This window comes from Cheilinus undulatus, linkage group 10, assembly GCF_018320785.1.
Source record: "Cheilinus undulatus linkage group 10, ASM1832078v1, whole genome shotgun sequence".
Lineage (NCBI taxonomy): Eukaryota > Metazoa > Chordata > Actinopteri > Labriformes > Labridae > Cheilinus > Cheilinus undulatus.
Window position 1 is genome coordinate 3,060,907 of NC_054874.1, and position 20,251 is coordinate 3,081,157.

Genomic DNA, 20,251 nt, shown 5'->3' on the forward strand with positions numbered 1-20,251 from the left:
CTTCCATCAGATCATCATAGCTGCTGTAATTTCACGGCAGCGTTTCTCCTCAGGAGTGTGTGCTGTGTGTCTTTTTTCATTAAAGAGCCAGAGACCTGAAGCGAGTACGAAGCAGAGCTGTGTGCAATAAAGGAGATTATTTATTTCTTCTAAAGGATTTCCTGCTCCACCACACTTCTCTCTTCTCCAGTCTCCACAGCGTCGCTCCAGGACGTGTTTCATTACTAACCTATATTTATTTTCTCTCTCTGCAGCGTGTAGTGAATGTACAGGCACAGATGAAAATGCACATCACACTAGTGTGGGTCAAAATTGCATATACTTGGAGGGATTTTCTTCTTTTGTCGGATTAAATATAAATGATACTCAGAGTAAATTCAACATTTGTAAAGTATTAGGCTGAGATATACCTGCTGTTTCAGCTTGTGTTTGGATATGTGTCACCAGCATCCTTGTAAATATATTTTACCTTTACACAAAGTGTGTTTCAACATCGGCCCAGCCTTGTTGGGACATGGTGGCCATCCACCAACCATCCACTACTCCTCCATCTGGACCATCCAGGGTTGCACGGCACTCATCAGTCAACAAGACTGTTTGAAAATGAGTCTTCATGTATTTCTGGGCCCATTGCAACCGTTTCTGCTTGTGAGCATTGGTTAGGGGGGGCTGAATAGTAGGTTCATACACGACTGCAAGCCTCTGGAGGATCCTACACCTTGAGGTTGGTGGGACTCCAGAGGCACCAGCAGCTTCAAATACCTGTGTGCTGCTTTGTAATGGCATTTTAGCATCTGCTCTTTTAAACTGATGAATTTGTCTGTCAGAAACCTTCCTCATTATGCCTTTATCTGCACGAACCCGTCTCTGAATCAGCCACAAATTTCTTCACAGTACGATGATCACAATTAATTTTCGTGAAATATCTCATGTTTTCATTCCTTGTCCAACACATTGCACTATTTGACAATTTTTTGGCAGCAGAGATCCTTTTTCTTCCCCATATTACTTGAAACCTGTGGCCTGCTTAATAATGTGGAACATTAAATTTTGAGGCTTTTATTTGAAAAAAATAATGGTTATCATTATGAAGTTTGTTCAAAAACATTTGAATCATGCTCTAATGTCTGATGACTTGAAAAATACTCTGACTGTCATTTGCATGAATATTTTGGAAAATAAGAGAAAAATGTCATTTGCTTAATAATGTGGAAAGCGGTGTTCACTCAGTATGTAGTGAAGTAAGTTTAAAAATATTGATTCTTGGAAACTTTGAAACAAAATTGTAGACGGTAATGCATGCAATTCTTTTTTTTCTTGATTTATTTTTGGGATTTTTATGCCTTTATTGACAGTGGAGGACAAATAGGGACCTGAGAATGAGGAGATGTGGGAACGTGCCACAGTCTGGATTCCAAACCCAGGCCGACACACACATTTCATTCCCTCTTTTCCCATCATTATGTTAAATTTTTTCCTATTTTACAGAGAACTTGTGAAATTACTTCATTATCAAAGGAAAAGTATCCATTTATTGCAAGAAGAGGAGATAAATCAGTTGTAATATTTATCAAACATTTAAATTTACCAAATTTCACAGTAAAACAGGGTAAAATGAAAGGTATCAATGCATGTCCAATAAGGACTTCAGGACTTTTGCCACCACTTTGCCATCTAGTCATGACCCACTGAAAACTTTTGGGTTGCAACCCACCAGTTGAGAACCGCTGCCTTAAACCACTTGGCCACTTGCAATTCTGACATCGACCAATAATCTAACTACTGGCGTCAAAACCCACAAAATATCACAGTTTTCACAAATCCTGATGCATCTGCACAATTTCATGACTTGTGAGCACGCTGTAGCCATGACGACAGAGAAGAGGAACGACCCCTCTTAACAATAAGTCTCTCACAGCGAGATTGGTGCTCAGGCCCTTATAAACTAATCCATCTACACATTCTTGATCTCAGCCCGTGGTGTGCTTGTTCCAACACTGTCTTGAATCTACTTTGGCTGAGAGGCATTTAAAACTTCCGTATGAGCAAGCAGACTACGTCAGAGCCGCTGGACTCTGCCACTAAACAATCTAACACTGAAAGTTATCTTCACATTTATTTTAATTTCATTTCATAATGAAAGACATTCTGTCATGAATACCTAAACACTGAATGCTCTGTATACTGAATGATAATTCACTGGAAGGATAACACATACCAAATAATGAGAGCGTGATAAACCCAGAATGGTTCAATGAGACCATCACCAGTGTCAATTTATTCAGCCAGTCAACTGGATGAATGCTAATATAAAGAGAAGGCTGGGATGAATCACTCAATGAGGACTGGAGCTTCATCAGCAGAAAAAATAAACAGAGATGATCCTTTTCTCCTAAATCTGACTATGAAACAGTTTAGTCCGGGAACAACTGAAACACGTTTCACTCTTTAAATTAAAAGTGTGTTTCTAGCCAGTTTACTCAGGACAGAGAGCTGGAAGTTTCTTTCACAGAGAGATGTTGAGATCGTGGCGGCCCTCTTGGAAGAGAGCAACAAAAAGAAACCTGGAGCTGGATCCGCCCACACATCTGTCCGATCCTTTTGAACGTGCTCATCTCTGAGCTCCTGTTAGCAGGGAGATGTTTGTGCATCCAGCACCTTGTTTTTATCTTTATACGTCCATGATGTTATTTCTTCCTCCATTCAGTGAGTACATTAGGAAGTTATAAGGTTAATGTTTGCTTAAAGGATCTGTGGTTTTATGTAAAATTCTTTGGCTAAATATCCTCAAAAGTTAACTTCTCCTCTTCAATGGCACCGTTGTAGCTCTGTGACCCACTGACCTCTCGATGACCCTTTGCTTTCGCTGCAGGATGAGACGTAATGTTGGTATGGTGATGATTTACAACCAGGAGTCCGTGCATTGTGTTTTATTTTGAAAGAACCAGATATTCTTCACTTGTGACTTCTGGAGCTTTCTGATGGATGGGTGTTGACGTGGTTTGGCAGCGGCCGGCGCTGAAAATAGACCTGCAGCGCATCTCGAACCAAGTGGAGCGAAGTGTCGGCCCAGGTATGTGCTGCTGCCGGTCTGGAGCGCCCGCTTTGGGTCTTGAGTTTTATGCAAACATAAAAACTGAATAAATAAAGAGAAAAGTGAAGAGCCTTTTGCGTCTCGCCTCTGAAGAGTCCCCCATATTGCCAATAAAACTAAAACTAACACTAAAACTAATAAAAACTAAACCAAAAATTAAAACAAAAAGTAAACACTAAATAAAAATAAAACCTAATGAAAAATCCCAAACATTATAACCCTGCTTTTCATATATTTTTTGTCTCTTCTCCCCCTTTTCACACATTTTTTGCCACTTTTTTTGCTGCTTTTTGACCATTTTTTGCCACTTTTGACTTATTTTTATTGCCACGTTGGTCCATTTTTGCCACTTTTCACATCTCACATTGTGGCACTTGCGAAGCTGTTTTTCAACAATCTGGCTCTTTGGTTGAGTAACACTGGTCTAGTCCTATAAGTGACTCCCATGTTTTGATTGTGAACTCTCTGTTTCCTTCGTCCTTACAGTAAATGCATTCCAAGCTGCTGCAATCAGAAGGTGCAGAGGGAGAGAACAAATACAAATAGAGACATTCAACTGCTAAGAGCTGCTAGCTTCTAATTTCCAGGGTGAACGTCCCTTCTAGTGACAGCTGAGGACGGAGATGCTGAAGAGTGAAACATGAGTGGCTGGTGCGAGGCATGCTGGGCAATGTGAGGCATGCTGGGTAATATTCCCTAATGAGGCAGCCCCACCAGTAGCTGTAATCTGTCCCTCTCTATCTCTCAGCAGTCGCATGCTTTGCATTTTGACTTCATTCATCCTGCGGGAACATTTTTGCTTCCTGCAGCCTCTTAGGCACCATACGGCCAGTAAAAGTCTTTCTATGCTCTGTTGCATTCCATCTCAATATGAATCTGCAACCTAAAGTTGCCTTTGCAAATTCTGTCTTATGCAAGTTAGACTTTTACATTCAAATCTCCCTTACAGATCCAACTTTTAATGCTGTCTAGCCTTCAATCTACTAAAGCTGGAAAGGCAGAGCTGTCAGAGAGTCCCATTACTGTAGCCTATAACTTCTGCTCTATTATTCCCCCTCAGACACTCACTGTATATCCTCTCTGTCCGCCTACACGCAGCCAAAATCCTCCGCCATCGACCCTTCTAACTCTAAAGCAGCCAGCAGAAAGGGACAGAGTGTTCAGTCCCAGGATTGGAGAAGGCTCACGGCACAGAACGACTGTCAGATAATAGAATTCAGGATGTTAATGCAGGTCAGCTAATGTGTGACAATGAGGGGACACTGATTTATATCTTGGGGGGGTTCTTGAGTCCTCTAAATTACACGGGGAGCACTTTTGAGATTGTTATCAGGTATGACACGGAGTTGTTTATCCCATTCTGGGTTTGTGTGCGTTTATTTGTGTACGGGGATGAGGATGAGGGGGTGGTGCAGATAGAGGAGTGATTGTTTATTCAGGGAAGAGCCGTCGGTCCCTCCAGCCCGCTTATCTGTTCTTCGGAGTGTTTGTGTGAGCAGCTGTGTGTTCACGCATAACAATTTTCAATCTAAAATTAATTCCTTCAACCCTGCAAGTACAAGTGAAAGTTAAATGTTTATGTGGTCGAGCATCATCTCTTTTCTGGGTTCCACAGATTTTGTTTTTGCCAGACTTGACTCAGTAAGTAATGACAAACAGAACTTCTGCTCTAAAATGTACATTTTCTACATTTAAACATTATTTATACATGCATACATGCATATTCTAAATATGTTAAGCATGCAAAAGCTGCTGCATTTGATCTTGGCTGCTTTGAATTCATCAGGCGAGATGCATTTCACATTCAAGGTCAAACAAATGCAAACAAAGGGAAAATCAAGTGCTTGGAAAAAAGAGCATCGCTGCTCTTTTTCACTGAGCCTCACTGACAAATGGCTTTTTATTTAAGACTCCATTTAATTATAGGGTGATTAAAAAGGAAAGAAGATGTATGCTTGAGTGTAAAATCATTCATATTTCCTTTTTCTTTTATGCTCTGCTAAATTTACAAGGAAAAGTCCCTTTTTTGGTCATTTCAGACTGTGTTGCATGGAGACTGCATCGTTGCTGCATCATGGCTTGATTCAGATTTCAGCATGCATGTTAATAATGAGACTATCTGCCTTTCAGATCACCTCCATGAGTTCTCCATCTCATGTGCTGTCAATCTAGAGCAGTGCTTATCAACTGGCACACCAAGGGCCACACCAGGCCACAAAAAAGCCTCCAACCTGACCCCTAACAGCTGATTAAATCCAGAAAATGTGAGATGGAAAAAAAGATGTAGCAGTTTACAGGGTGTTTTTAATCTTTTAATCCCTACAGCTATTAAATCAAACCAAAAGAATCAAAACTAAAACAGTTTTATCAGGACTGGCTTCATGTTTGATTTGTTTTTACAGATCCAAGAGTCAGCCATTATCAGTGAATATGACACATGATAAACATACAATCAGTCCGGATTATTGAGCAGTTTTCCGTCAATGTTCCACCTCAGGCTATCTGAGAGGGCAATTTTTCCTGCATGAGAATCAAAACAAAAAGCATAGTTCCTGCAGGTGTTATTCACCGACAATTGTTTTTCACCTGTGTTGGAGAACATGGCAGCCCCAGAGAAATGTAGCTTGAATATCTCAATCGCCCCCTTGTGGCTGGCTTAGGTATTATGGACTGATCTCAGTGATAATGCCTAAAAAATATTTACGTTTTGAAAGAAAATGCAAAAACAAATACAAGAATATATTCATTAGATCTAATTATTCAGCTTATTTGACTTTATTTGAAGTCATTTGTTCTGACTAAATCTGGTCCTTGTACAAATATAGTGAATGATGCCTGATCTAGAGAATAGAGGGCTTGCCTAATTTTTTCAATGAGCTGCTTTAGTCTCTCTAACAGACTTTACTGTAAAAGAGAGGAAAATGTTAAAGAGTCATATGAACTTTTTGTTTGTTTTTTAGCAGAGATGTGTGTCCACTAACCTTGCAAAGCAGATGAATACTCCCATTTCCATGTTTTATACTGGTGAATCCATCTTGCAAAGCTCCCGTCTGAACCGTTTGGGCCTGGTTAGAAAGCGACAGGACCAATCAGCGACGAGGGGCAGTACTTTCAGGCGCAGCAGAGTTGTGACGTAAACAAGCAGCAGCAAGAGCTGGTGCAGTTATGGAGGAAGAGCTTAGCGTGGATGCTGCTAAACCGCCAGTTTTATTAGACCTTGACAACAATTCTTCATTAAAAGACGAACAAAGAACAGCAGGGAGTTGTTTTCTTTTCAGAAACGACAAAAGTCGTGTATTGACATGTCTACAGTCGCCACGGTTTGCGTTATGCAGCTCTCTATGGAGTTTACTCCTCGGTAGCGGCTACATCAAGTGTTTTGTTGCTCTGATTGGCCCATAAAGATGTGACAGACACAGCGTTCATCCAATCACCCTTCGAGTTTGCACAACAAATTTACCCTTTTGGGTACTAATAAAGAATCTGAACCTTGAAATCTGATTAATTTGACCACAGAACAGCTTTCCACGTAGCCTCAGTCCATTTCAATGAGCTTCAGCCCAGAAAAGATGGAGGCATTTCTAGATCCTGTTCACGTATAACGTCTTCCTGGCATAATACTAACCTAACAAAAAAAAGCTTTTTTTTTTTTTGACAATTTCTGCCTATTTTTCTGTCTCAGTAACCCCTTTAGGGCAGTGGAAATGTTTTCATCCATCTCACCAAATTTTACACCCATTGTTGTCACTTCAGAGTCATTTCAGCCACTGTTTAATCTCCTTTTACCACCATCTATGCCTGTTTTTTTTCCATTTAAACCCATTTTTGCCACTGCCATCCAATTTCTGCTACTTTTAATAGCCAATTTTTTTTTGACTTTTTAGCCATTTTTAACCCATTTTATTTTTGTTTCTAACAAAAGGGATTAATGTTTTTAAGAAGGCTATTTACCACACAAATGATGAAAAAATATACTTGCATCTCTGATGAGTGGCTATTTTTCAGGTTAAATAAAAGATACGGATACCTCAGCTTAACTTTATAATGGACCATGAATTTTCTGACCTCCATGGTCCCCCAGTGAGGCAGGACCCAGAGAGCTCTCCCCTTTATCCCGCCTAATAGGCGGCCTTGTCTGTGCATGATTGTTCTTGATTGTGCTTGCCTGTGGTCAACCACCTCCAGGTACATTGGGGGTCCCCGGTCTCTGGCACCTTTATTTTGGGGGTCGCGGGCAGAAAAGGTTGAGAAGGTTGTGGAGAAACGCCAAAACAGTTTCTGGTCTAAAAAAAACTGACTTAAAGGAGATGAAAAGGAGAAATGAGTTTCTGGTTAAAAATCTCAACCTAGGTCCCTTGACAAAAGCTGCAAACCACTTTCATCATAAAAGAGAACAGATACCTGGAGGAGTACTTCAAAAAGCTGCGGCTCCATAGTGGACCGTCTTTTTCAAAGCCAAAGGGGCTCAGGATTAGACCTCGGATCCGCTTAAAGCACAACAGTGAAAGAGTACATTCAGGTAAAGCGCATTGCTTAACACAAACCATGTTGAGCATTTGGTCTATTTTGACAGAAATATGGAGGGGGAGCTTTTATCTCCTCATCTGGCTCTGTTTATCGTCTGGGTGTGTTAGAGAGAGAGAGAGAACTGTTGAAGGGTGGGGAAACATGGTGAGCGCTCCTGGACATACGTCTCTGCCTCTGTCAGATGTTCAAACCAGATGTTGAGCACGGCTGTCACCGTAGCAACCTCTGCTCCGTTCTCACGGCTCACAGGCTGTCTGGGACGTTTTGTTTTAGGATGACTCACCATAACAACACGCGACTTTTTCATCTCTTACTGGTCTGAAGAGCTTTTAATTTTGTTCTTCTCTTGCTGATGTTAAGGTGGAATTCACTCAGAGTAAACCAGACTGTAGTCTAACGGTTTAATCTTATTGCTAACATTTTTTCAGTCTGTATCTTTGAAGAGGGATGAGTTCTCTACTATGGCTTCTTTTGTCTTTATGTCCATGCTTCTATGGTAAAGCTTTGACTGAGTCCCAAACTGTTAAAACTGGGGCTGGGTATTCACAGGCTTTGATTGGATATGTAGATTCATGTAGGGATATTTTAGTACAAAAGCCACTTTGCTCCAACATTAAAGAGATTCTCAGAGAATAAAAGTTGGAAGTCAAACAAAGAATGTTCCAACCAGACACATAATCAAAAATATCAAAGTTTGCATAAAGAAAAATTACCCAAAACGAAACACTATATTGCCAAAAGTATTCGCTCACCTGCCTTGATTCACATATGAATTTAAGTGACATCCCATTCTTAATCCATAGGGTTTAATATGACATCGGTCCACCCTTTGCAGCTATAACAACTTCAACTCTTCTGGGAAGGCTTTCCACAAGGTTTAGGAGTGTGTTTATGGGAATTTTTGACCATTCTTCCAGAAGCGCATTTGTGAGGTCTAACACTGATGTTGGATGAGAAGGTCTGGCTCTCAGTCTCCGCTCTAATTCATCCCAAAGGTGTTCTATCAGGACTCTGTGCAGGCCAGTCAAGTTCATCCACACCAAACTCTCTCATCCATGTCTTTATGGACCTTGCTTTGTGCACTGGTGCACAGTCATGTTGGAACAGGAAGGGGCCATCCCCAAACTGTTCCCACAAAGTTGGGAGCATGGAATTGTCCAAAATCTCTTGGTATGCTGAAGCATTCAGAGTTCCTTTCACTGGAACTAAGGGGCCAAGCCCTGAAAAACAACCCCACACCATAATCCCCCCTCCACCAAACTTTACACTTGGTACAATGCAGTCAGACAAGTACCGTTCTCCTGGCAACTGCCAAACCCAGACTCATCCATCAGATTGCCAGATGGAGAAGTGCGATTCGTCACTCCAGAGAACGCATCTCCACTGCTCTAGAGTCCAGTGGCGGCGTGCTTTACACCACTGCATCCGACGCTTTGCATTGCACTTGGTGATGTATGGCTTGGATGTAGCTGCTCGGCCATGGAAACCCATTGCATGAAGCTCTCTACCACTGTTCTTGAGCTAATCTGAAGGCCACATGAAGTTTGGAGGTCTGTAGCCATTGACTCTGCAGAAAGTTGGCGACCTCTGCTCACAATGTGCCTCAGCATCCGCTGACTGTGCTCCGCCATTTTACATGGCCTACCACTTTGTTATAATACCACTGACAGCTGACTGTGGAATATTTAGGAGCGAGGAAATTTCACCACTGGACTTGTTGCACAGGTGGCATCCTATCACAGTACCACGCTGGAATTCACTGAGCTCCTGAGAGCGAGCCATTCTTTCACAACTTTTGTAGAAACAGTCTGCATGCCTAGGTGATGATTTTATACACCTGTGGCCATAGAAGTGATTGGAACACCTGATTTACATTGCTTGGATGGGTGAGTGAATACTTTTGGCAATACAGTGTACATGTAAAAGATGCCAGAACAGTGAAAATCAACATGACTAAAATGTCATGAACTAAAGCACTCACACACTAGACTCATGTCTTTGCCCTGAGTCCAACGTCTCCCTCTTCTAGCACACAAAATCTCTGTCCTACAAACTTGCACTTAGCATACAGACTTTGTGAGGCTGCAGAGAGTGGAAATCTCTGCGCTCAGTGTTCTGTTTATCCAGCTGTCTGTCTGCATAAATCCACTTGGCTGGAGGCAGAAACACATTCTCACGCAAACAAACTATAAGGTACGATGAGAACAGGCTGGCACGGCCATTATTCCCCTTAATGAACGAGACAAGCTGATGCATAAAAGACCACTTAACATGAAAATCTACAGCCTCACAGATACAACAGAGAAAGACAAGAGTCTGTGAATTCTCTGCTGCTGTGAGAATGAAAACGATTGTTAAGACAGATAAAAACGAAGAATCAATAACGGATCCAGCCGGAGGACTAAAGCCACCAAGCTGGGAACAAAAACAGCACTGAACCTCATGTTGAAGAATGTGCCACAAGAACAGAGGTGTAGAAATGCCATGTTTAACACTAAATTGACTACAACCCCAATTCCCAAAAAGTTGGAGCGCTGCGTTAGATGTCAAAAACTTCTGGGGACTTATGGGTTTATGAGATTTGAAACCATTGCATTCTGTCTCATTACATTTCACATAGCGTCCAAACCTTTATGGAATAGCGGTTGTGATGTAACACACAGCTGGAGTAGCTTCACCATCCGCTCTTTTCTGAGCAGATCATTCCAGTGACTCAGAGGAATCTGAGTGTTAAGGAGCTCAGAAAGTACCAGCATGTGTTCTCTGCAGCTCTCTACCAGAGGCTGACTCAGCTGTTATTAGATATAAATGAGTTTCTGGGTGATTTAGGCCACAGAGGGAGGAAAGGAGGGAGGATGAGGTAGGAAAGAGCATCTGTTGCTCCATGTGATCTACTAGAGGAGACACAGCTGTCCTATTAACTCCGGTTTCCTCCCTCTCCATCACTGTCTCTCCTCCTTCCTCTCCTCTCTACATCCTGATACCTCATGGGCTAGCCTGGTGGAGGCTGAGAGACCGGGGTCACCCACCCAAGAAAGTTCCAGTATTTTATCTGATTAGAGCTTTTGTATTTAAATGACCTTAACTCTATTTTACACCTGTCTCAACAGGACACATTTGTCTGTTTTTGTAGCTCTGAGGGAAGTACAATTCAAGCAACATCAACCTGATGTCCAGATCCCATTCAGGCAGAGAACTTTACCCATCATGCATGTTAATAACTGCGTATTAACTTGAATCATCCGTGCAGAGAATTTCTAACTCTTCTACGTGACTGGCCCTTGAGTAATAAAATCCTCTTGATTCTTCTTAAAGAATGTAAGGCTTTCCTCAATTCATCCCAGATGGCATGAAAGCAGGATGAACAGATGAGCAAGCAGAAACACCTGTTTGAGGTATACAGGCCCCCAGAAAGCAAAGCAAGGCAGAAGAAGCAGCAGAACAACGTCAGTGGCTTGGCAGATACTTCAACATTTAGAGAATTAAGAACCTGTCAGAGCAAAAAAGGACTGTCGTCTTCATTGAACCTCAATCAAATTTTTAAGAAAAATTACCTCTCCACAGAAACGCATCAGCTTTGTGAATGAAAAGTCCTTTTTTAAAAGCCAAACTGACCACTGGTTTTTATTAAGGCAGATAATTTATTCGCTCTGTAGACAGTACGAGTGCTGGGTGTAAAAATGACGACTCAGTCAGGTGGGAAACAGGAACAACACCAGTCCTGCACATCAAGATGCTTTGCACATGTGCAACATGCATGTACAAAATGACTTTCACAAAGAAAGCAATAAAAGAGGATTTGGTAAATTCTTCCCATACTTAGCTCTGCTGCTCATCCCACAAATGCATGATCCTTACAAATGTGGCACCATTTAAAAGGGAAATAAACACTATAAGAGGCATTGTTCCAGGGCTGGGTTTAATGTGGGCGGGGGCCAATATGTGGACTGGTGATATCACCAGCCCACAGTGGGGAATCAGGATTGCATTTCTCCGGAGTGGGCGTGGCTTAAGCTCATTCAACAGACACACCCACACCATTGAGGAGCAGGTTTTACTGCCTCATGTTTCATGATTTTGAAGCTTATTTTCAAAACTTAGTGATGTTTTATCTGACTGAAATTTGACCTAGGGGTTCATAAGGCAGCGACCTGTCATACAACAAACCTAAATACAGATTTATTTTCACTTTACAGGGTCTTTAAGTGTGCATTAGAGTGCTTTGCTCACACTCCCCATCACCATACATGAAAGGTGAATTTGCAACAGTACCCACTGCACTGGCGATTCACTAACACTTCACAAACCATGACTATGAAACGTTGGTCTTAAATGCACACCTTTTATTTTGCATCTTTATTTCTGATTTGCCTCTTTTTTGTCTCATATGTAACACAAAACAGGCTGCACCAACAATCACGGGTAGATGGATGCATCAAACTGTGAGCTGCACCGCTGTAAGCTAAAAGAAATAAATGAGAGAAATCTAGAATTATAAATCTACTATCATGCATCCCTTAGAAAAAGTCTTTTCACTGCACGGTAAAAGGTCTCTCCTTTGGTTTTACTTCCTTTTACTCAAACACATTCCTAAATCAACTCTTTGCTCCTGGATTTCAGTCTGACTGCAGCCTAAAGCTGGCAGAAGGACTGATTCATTCTCAGAGCTGTTCAGCCTTTGCTCACATTCAGACTCAAATATGCACAGTTAATAACTTCACCAAGTCATGAATTCCTCTCATGTGAGCCAGTTTAAGGCTCTGATGTTGTGTTGATGTTGTATCACTACTAGCATGCTTTAATGAAGACTTTCATTACTCAAACCTGTGCTTTTCCTCATTTAACAGCTTATAAAGTGTGATGCGAACACCACAGGTCAAGATTAAAAGCTGCTTCTTCTGTCTCTCCTCAGCTGAAAGGTTCTGGTTTCTGAAATATGACAGAGTTGAGTAAGAGAGAGAGAGGGGAGGAGAGAGCTCTCTTCCCTTAATATTTCTCGAGGATTGCATTTGGAAAACTGTTTATCTCTAAGAGCGTACACCCATGCATCAACACACACACAGGCCTGGCAGATTTCAAATAAGAAAGTGCATTTCAGCTTCGAAGTGGGAAGTGATTTATAAAAGGCTTTGGGGGAAAGCTTTCTACTGAGAAGAGAAAAGACATGACAGGATAACTCTTCAGAGATGGAGAGTGGGAGGATGCTGACAGAGATAATGTTATAGACAGAGGAGTGATCAGATCAGTAAGGCTGAAATTTATAGTCCATACAAACAATACCTCAGTCTTAGGCTCCTGACATGCCTCAATGTGTAATAGAACATGAAATCATGGGTGTCAGACACATTGGATGAAGGTGGGACACTCAAATCACCCATGGATGGGTGATTTGAGTGTCCCCCTTAGTGTCCCTAAGGGTGCTTTCACATTAGGCCCAGTTGTTTCAAACCGCACTGCTGTGTGATTCCTCCCCCTCCTCCTTCCCCCCGCTGACTTGGTTTCACACTACTTGCTTTTGATCCGTGCCCGGGCCTACTTTCATTTGTACTCAGCCTGATACAGCAGGTGGCGGTATGCACGTAGCTGGATTACAAACCTGCCAAGGAGAAGAAAGAAGAAGAGGCTACCATGGCAACCACTTGTGTCATGACCTGAGCGAAAATTGTTTTGTTTTAACCCGGCAAAAAAAAACATCCATCCTGCAGCCATGGATGATTTAGAATCACTTTTTAAGATGCCAGCAACCTCGCTCTTCATATCTGCACATCTACTAAAGCTCAGAGGATTAAATGGACTCGTGCTGCGCAGATACAATGGTTTTTGAGGTGACAGGAGACTTTTATTGCCTTTGCACCTCCTCTCAGTGACTCCAACTTGCATTCATCTGTAAGGTGAGTCACAACAGACAGTTTACTGACTGGATTCTGATGATATCTGCCTTTCATTGAGGAAAAATGTGGACAAACTGCTGCGCTGTGGAAAGAAGTTTAATTTTTACGATGATGTCATAAGGCTGATACGACACTTTGTTCCGTATCTGGGCGCAGTTGCATTTACATCTCATCCAAACCGTGCCTTACCTGGCACACCAGATGGATGTGTGAAACACATCCATCTGCTAAACCACTCATAGACAGTGTTTGGGAAAGGGCAGAGCTTTTGAAAAAACACTTGGAGGGTGACTGGAAGAAATTTCTGTCCGTCACATCTTTACAGGCAGGGCAACAAAACACGTGATGTAGCCGTTAGTGAGGGAGAAACTCCATAGAGAGCTGCATAACATGAACCATGGTGTCTGTAGACTTTTGTCGTTTTTGAAAAGAGAACAGCTCACTGCTGTTCTTTGTTCTTCTTTTAACAAAAAAATGTCAAGTTCTGATAAAACTGGTGCTTTAGCAGCATCCACGCTAATGTCTTCCACCATATGTGCACCGTCCTCTTGTTGCTGCTTGCTTGCATCACAATTCCGCCACGCCCGAAAGTACTGCCCCTCGTCGCTGATTGGTCCTGTCACTTTCTAATTGGGCCCAAACGGTTCAGACGGGAGCTTTGCAAGATGGATTCACCAGTGAGAAACATGGAAACAAGCGTATCCTTCTGCTTTGCAAGGTCAAACCGTGCCAGAGTCCACTTGAATCGTGCCCGAGACCACCTCTCCAAGTGGGCCGGGGCCCTGTGCCGGGGCGTGGTTCATTTGCATTCACACTAACCAAAACAGACCGGACTTCGGGCACAAGTGCAGTCTGATCCGGGACTGGGCCCTTAGTGTGAAAGCCACCTAAATCTGCCCTTCGCATCCATTTTTTCTTCGTTTTGATTAACTTCATTCTAGTCTCATTAAAATTAGGTGAAGGCGACCATTCCTCATGATAATGCACATTTAAAAGTAAGCACTCAACCTTCATCATCATCTTCAAACAGTGTCTAATTCTTCAGCCAAAATATGCATCTAAATCACAGATGACAGACTTGACTTTGCATTGTTATACTCTGATCTAACTAACTATCCACAGCCTTGGTCCTCATTCCGTGGGCCTGGTGTCTCCATTTCTATGTTACATCACATTTTTTTCCATCTTAGCTCCAAACTGCCCATTTTCCTTTAAAAACATCTGGTTGTGATTGAAAAATGTACAAAATTCTGGTTGCAATCTGTTGTCAAGGAAGTGGCGGTGTGTCCTGACATCAGAATCTCTGATCTAGAGTATTTATTGCACATTTGTGATATAGATGAGAATTAATAAGAACACTTGAAATTCACACTTTTAAATCATCTTTTTTAGGTACATCTGAGGAGGAAGCATATTTGTCTCTCTCTTCAGAAAGTTTCATGTTCTTCCAGGTGTGTTTAGGAACTCATAGTAAACTTCATTGGCCATGTCTGCAGCAGAGAAGTCAGCTGGGTTATTTCTTGCAGGGATTCTTGGTTTGAACATCTTTGGTCATCCATTGTTCTAGCCACAATAACCCTTGACCAAGCAGAGGAGGTGTGCCAGTGAACACAACCTTGTGAGGATGAAATTTCTGTCACAGCATCCTTGACAACTTCATACTGCAGTAAGCTTTCAAAATAAAAGCACCTGTGGTTCAGGGTTAGGTGTTCTGTGTTGAACATCAGTCGCTGTGTTACCTGGCATGAGTTGCTGTCCGGTCATTCCAATTGGAGGCATCCCCAGGTTGTTCATAGCTGTTGCCCAGACGTTGGGGTCCGACATTGGCATTGTTATGGAGTTAGAGTCCATCGTCATGTTGCAGATCCCTTCTGCAGAAAAAAACACAGAAAAAGACTCAGCATTAGCTGTGCAATGATTTAAAGGTGACTACATGTCTGAATAGATAGCTTAAATCCATGCAACAGCTTCTGTCTCATTTAGAGACTGAAGATTCAGCTGACTAGAACTGCTGCAAAACCTGAGCAGCATCAGGTAAACTTGAACTACATCAACATTTACAGAGGAACATCGACATCTCCGTCATTTTAGAGAGGAGGGTAAGGCGGTGGATCCTGTGGCTTGTGTGGCATCCATTCACTCTCATGCTGATGTTTATTTAGTTTCCGCACCAAGGCTAAAAGGCGTGGCTTTATGACTCATCTCAAGTAAACCGTAAGCTTAAACGGCTACAGTGTGACTGAAAAACCAGTCACATATGTTTAAAATCTGACACGCATAAACACACAAATAGATCTGTATTCATGTAGCTACATGAAATAAACACCAATGAGTCCCCCAAACCCCGATCAGAAGCCAGAGTAAGGGACTAATGCAGCATAAAACTAGATTATCACGGCACGAGGAACAAATCCTGATGCTATCAGACGGTTTCCAGGCGCTCTGCTGCTAAACCTTGGAGGAATCTACAACTTAGGATATGAAGTACACACATCTCTAATGCACAACGACAGACTCATGGTTTCCTGCTGAACAAACACATTTAGATCCCGTAATAGAACCCCTGCAGTAAAGTCAACCTGAACACAAATCCAACTACAGCTCATTCTTGTCCTCTGCAGACTATTTCACAGCTCTAATCGCTCTTTAATTCTCGACCTCTTTCTCTGTGACACACCTGTAAACGGCTGAGCTGAGCTGCCCTCTTCTCTCCTTGTGCCAAAGCCAACAACACTGTTCATAATGAGACACTGCTGCACCCTGCACACACTTCACACCTCACAGGGTGTGTGGCAGAGCTAACACCGGGCTCTGTGTGGGCTAACGCCTGCACAACAGCAGCTACACCAGTATTCCTGGTGTTCAGACACATAGCGATGTCTGACTCGATGATTTCAGAGCTGTTGGCTGTCACAGTCACAGAGAGGCCTGGTAAAACCTCCAGAGTCTGAGCGAGGCTGCGATGATGCTGCTGAATTCACAGCCTTGTTAGCAACACCTCACCAATGGAGGACACTCTAAGGACCACAGGAGGAATGGGTGGTTTAGCAGCAGTTTAAACAGGAGAACAGCAACTGCAGCTAACCTGATGTCAGATAGACTGTTCCATAAATCCACATACAGGTGAGTTAGAATATCACTAAAACGATTTATTTCAGTAATTTGATTCAAAAAGGTAAACTCATACTTCAGCAATGCGTCATGGAATGGAGGCGGTCAGTCCGTGGCACTGTTGAGGTGTTTTAAAGCCCAGGTTGCTCTGATAGTGGCCTTCAGCTCTTCTGTGTTGTTGGGTCTGATGTCTCATCTTCCTCTCCACAATCCCCCATAGATCCTCTACAGGGTTTAGGTCAGGTGAGTTTGCTGGCCAATCAAGCACATTGATACCATGATCCTTAAAACAGGCAGTGGTACTTTTGGCAGCGTGGGCAGGTGCAAAGTCCTGCTGGAAAATGAAATCAGCATCTCCAGCCTCAGCCCACTCCTTGTGAAGCTCCACCAAATTCTTGAATGGGCTTCGTTTCACAATCTTGTCAAGGTGGCAGTTATCCTTGTTGCTTGCACACCTTTTTTTTTTCCCCATTTTCCTTCCACTCAGCTTCCAATGAATGTGCTTGGATACAGCACTCTGTAAACAGCCAGCTCCTTTACCAGTGACTCTCTGTGTCTTCCCCTCCTTGTGCTGGGTGTCAGTGATCGTCTTCTGGACATCTGTCCAATCGGCAGTCTTCCCCATGATTGTGTAGGCCACTAATCCAGACTGAGAGACCGTTTAAGGGCTCTGAAACCTGGCCAGGTGTTTGGAGTTAATCAGCTGATTAGTGTGACGACATGAGTCTCCAATATTGAAACTTTTCTCAATATTTTAATTTTCTGAGATGCTGAATTTTGGGTTTTCATTATCTGTAAGCCATAATCATCGACAGTAAAGGAAATAAACACTTCAAATATATCAGTCTGTGTGTAATAAATCTATAATTTTACCTTCTTGAACTGAATTACTGAAATAATTCAACTTTTTGATGATTTACAATTTATTGCGATGCACCTGCATTTCTCATCCATCTAGGAAACCTTCCACACAAAGTCTTTGAATTCGGAGCCTTTGAAAATTGGATAAACATTTTATCTGCCCCATTTATTACAAGCCAATCAGAATGACAAAACGAAGAATTAAACTCTTCCTAAAGCCGGTCATAAGAAGATCAACGACATCTTTTCAGAGTGGTTCTTTGCTCTTCTTTCAACTAAGAAATACGGTCCAGTTCTGATAAAACTGCTGCTACTAAGGCTGCATCTGAGCTGATCCCTTCACGGCAGCCGTTGTTTACCTTCTTCCAGCCTGTAGCTACCGCCTGATTCTCCTCAAGACACACTGATTGGTTTGTCCATTCTCAGACCAAGCACAAACATTTCAGATTAGATCTGGAATCTGTCCATCCAGTTACACTTCCACCCTAACAACAGAGCCGTTCCACACCCTTTAATGTTGACTTGGCCATTAAATCCATAAACCCGTTCATTCTTCCATCTTATCTAATGATTTCAGAGAGAAACCACATCAGTGTGAGGCTATCTGAATTCCAAAGATGGTGATCAGAGCTTTATTTGATCCTGAGGATCATCTCAAACTCTTCTGTGTTCGACTATAGGTCACTGACGTTGGCGTGTAGAGTAAGACCTCCTCCTCCACATTCAGCCCTTTCACTCTGCTGACAGAGTCCTTCACCTTTGGTTCATTAATATTCACATTAAAGAGTGAGCTCAAACAGCGTTACAGCCGTTCTTTTATCATACCAGTCTCCAGTCTTCTCTGTAAATCTGTTGGTTGTCCTGACTGATTCTACACCCTCATGTCTTCCACAAACACAGTCTCTTGGTGAATCAGTTATATTTCCAGACATGTGGCTTTAAGCATCAGTCACTGAGGGTTTACAGTTTCTGATACAGAGAGTGACCTTGAGGGCAGGGGTCAGCCTCAGCTCCCCTCAAAGACATCATCCTCCAGCATCACGTCAATCTATGAGGCCGAGGGAGGAATAACAACCAGCTGCTGAAGAATGCAACACAAGAAGGAGGAGTGGTGCTGTAAAAATCTATTAATGTGTTCGAGTTCTGGGTTGATTCAAGATGTCCCAACATCAATATTCTTTAAATGTTTTTTTTTTTTTTTTTTTCATTTTACAGCAGACAGTTTGAACACAGCGAGCCTGCTGCTAGTATTTCATCCATCTTCAGCTTTAACCAGGTTCCTGTTGGCTGGGAATCTCAACACTACAGTGCAGTGCATCATCAAAACTTGGGCATTGGTAGTATGACTTAATTGACAATGCATTCATGATGCCCAGTGACCATGACTTGACAAGACTAGCATGTTGAAAATTTTCTTTTATCATTTGACACCCTGACTTGACGTCAGCGACGAGAATCCTGACACCTACCAATAGGAGAGCATTTGCTCCTTATCGCTGCATCATTTACTTACCTTTTCTCCCTCCAGAAATCTAATGCTCATCTATTTTCTATGCTACTTATTCCTTTGGAGGTCAACCAGGTCCACTTAAACTCACACCTATGACCAATTACGAGTCACCAATTAACCTAACGAGCATGTCTTTGGTGGTTGGAGGAAGCCAGAGTACTCAGAGAGAACCCGTGCATGCACAGAGAAAACATGCAAACTCTGCACAGAAAGGCCCTGACTGGGAAGCGAACCAGGAACCTTCTTGCTGTGTGCTAGCACAACAGCACTAACCCCTGCGCTGACATGCAGCCCATGATTTGCATTTGTTAGGGGTAATGCTTTACAGAACAGGAAACTAGTTATGGCTGGGCAATTAATCGCAAATTAGATGAAATCGAATATGGCCTGCAGCAATTTTCAAATTGAAGAAGTTGCAATACTTATTTTACTTGAAATGTGTCAAAATGTCAGCTTAATAAATATTTTTTTTTGCAGTGGCAGAGATTTTATGCTTATTATGCAAACATTCAAGTGTCATTTTTTATTATGGTTTACAAAAATCCTTCTTTTCGTGTTTTATTTATGTTTTTCTTCATCAAAATGAGTGACATAAAAATGACAACGCCCCTAACCCTCAGGCCCTCCTTTAAAAAAAATCACACTCTCCTCTTAAAGCCCCTTTAGGACATTGGATATATTTAAAAGTATTAAAAATAAATAAAAAACTTTTTTTTTTTTTAATATTTGCTTCTCAACTCCAGTCCTCATCATGTATAGCAGATGTGAATTATTTTTCATAATTTTAACCCTATAAATGCCAGTTTATTTACATAATGCCACATTTTCTGACACAAAAATTGAATTATTTTCTATTTGAAAAATGAAAAGCAGATTTTTTTTTGGTGCTGGGAATATCAGTCTTGGATATGTCAATGATTAGCATTGACTATATTTAGAAATATTAAACATGAAAGAATAAAGTTGGTTTTTTTTGGCTCCTTAACTCCAGTCCTTATCATGTATAGCAAATATGAATTCATTTTCACAATTTTAATTTTTCACCAGACTCTGACATCCATAGAAAACATCCAAAGTAGTTTTAGTTGAAATAATTAATTCCACTGGGCTACAGTCACTGATATATCCTATCAGTTCAAACAAGGTCATTATCTCCCACAATGCCTCTCTGCAAACATTGAAATATGGTGAAATTTGGCAGCATGTTTTTTTGGTGTGCAAATATTTTTACCTCTGAATGACTGAATTACAGAGGAG

The 20,251-nt window shown here is 41.8% G+C and overlaps 1 protein-coding gene across 4 annotated transcripts in view; it reads right to left on the reverse strand.

Annotated features, from left to right (window-relative positions):
* The window catches only part of LOC121515928 (ecto-NOX disulfide-thiol exchanger 2-like), a 149,948-nt gene that overhangs the window by 50,836 nt on the left and 78,861 nt on the right, over positions 1–20,251 (reverse strand). For 3 of the 4 annotated variants that reach the window (XM_041796880.1, XM_041796881.1, XM_041796879.1), the window contains exon 3: positions 15,252–15,383. The exons of the other annotated variant lie outside the window; for it this stretch is intronic. In XM_041796880.1, coding sequence (XP_041652814.1) covers positions 15,252–15,383 — 132 coding nt within the window. The remainder of the gene's footprint in view (positions 1–15,251; positions 15,384–20,251) is intronic. 4 annotated transcript variants of the gene reach the window in all.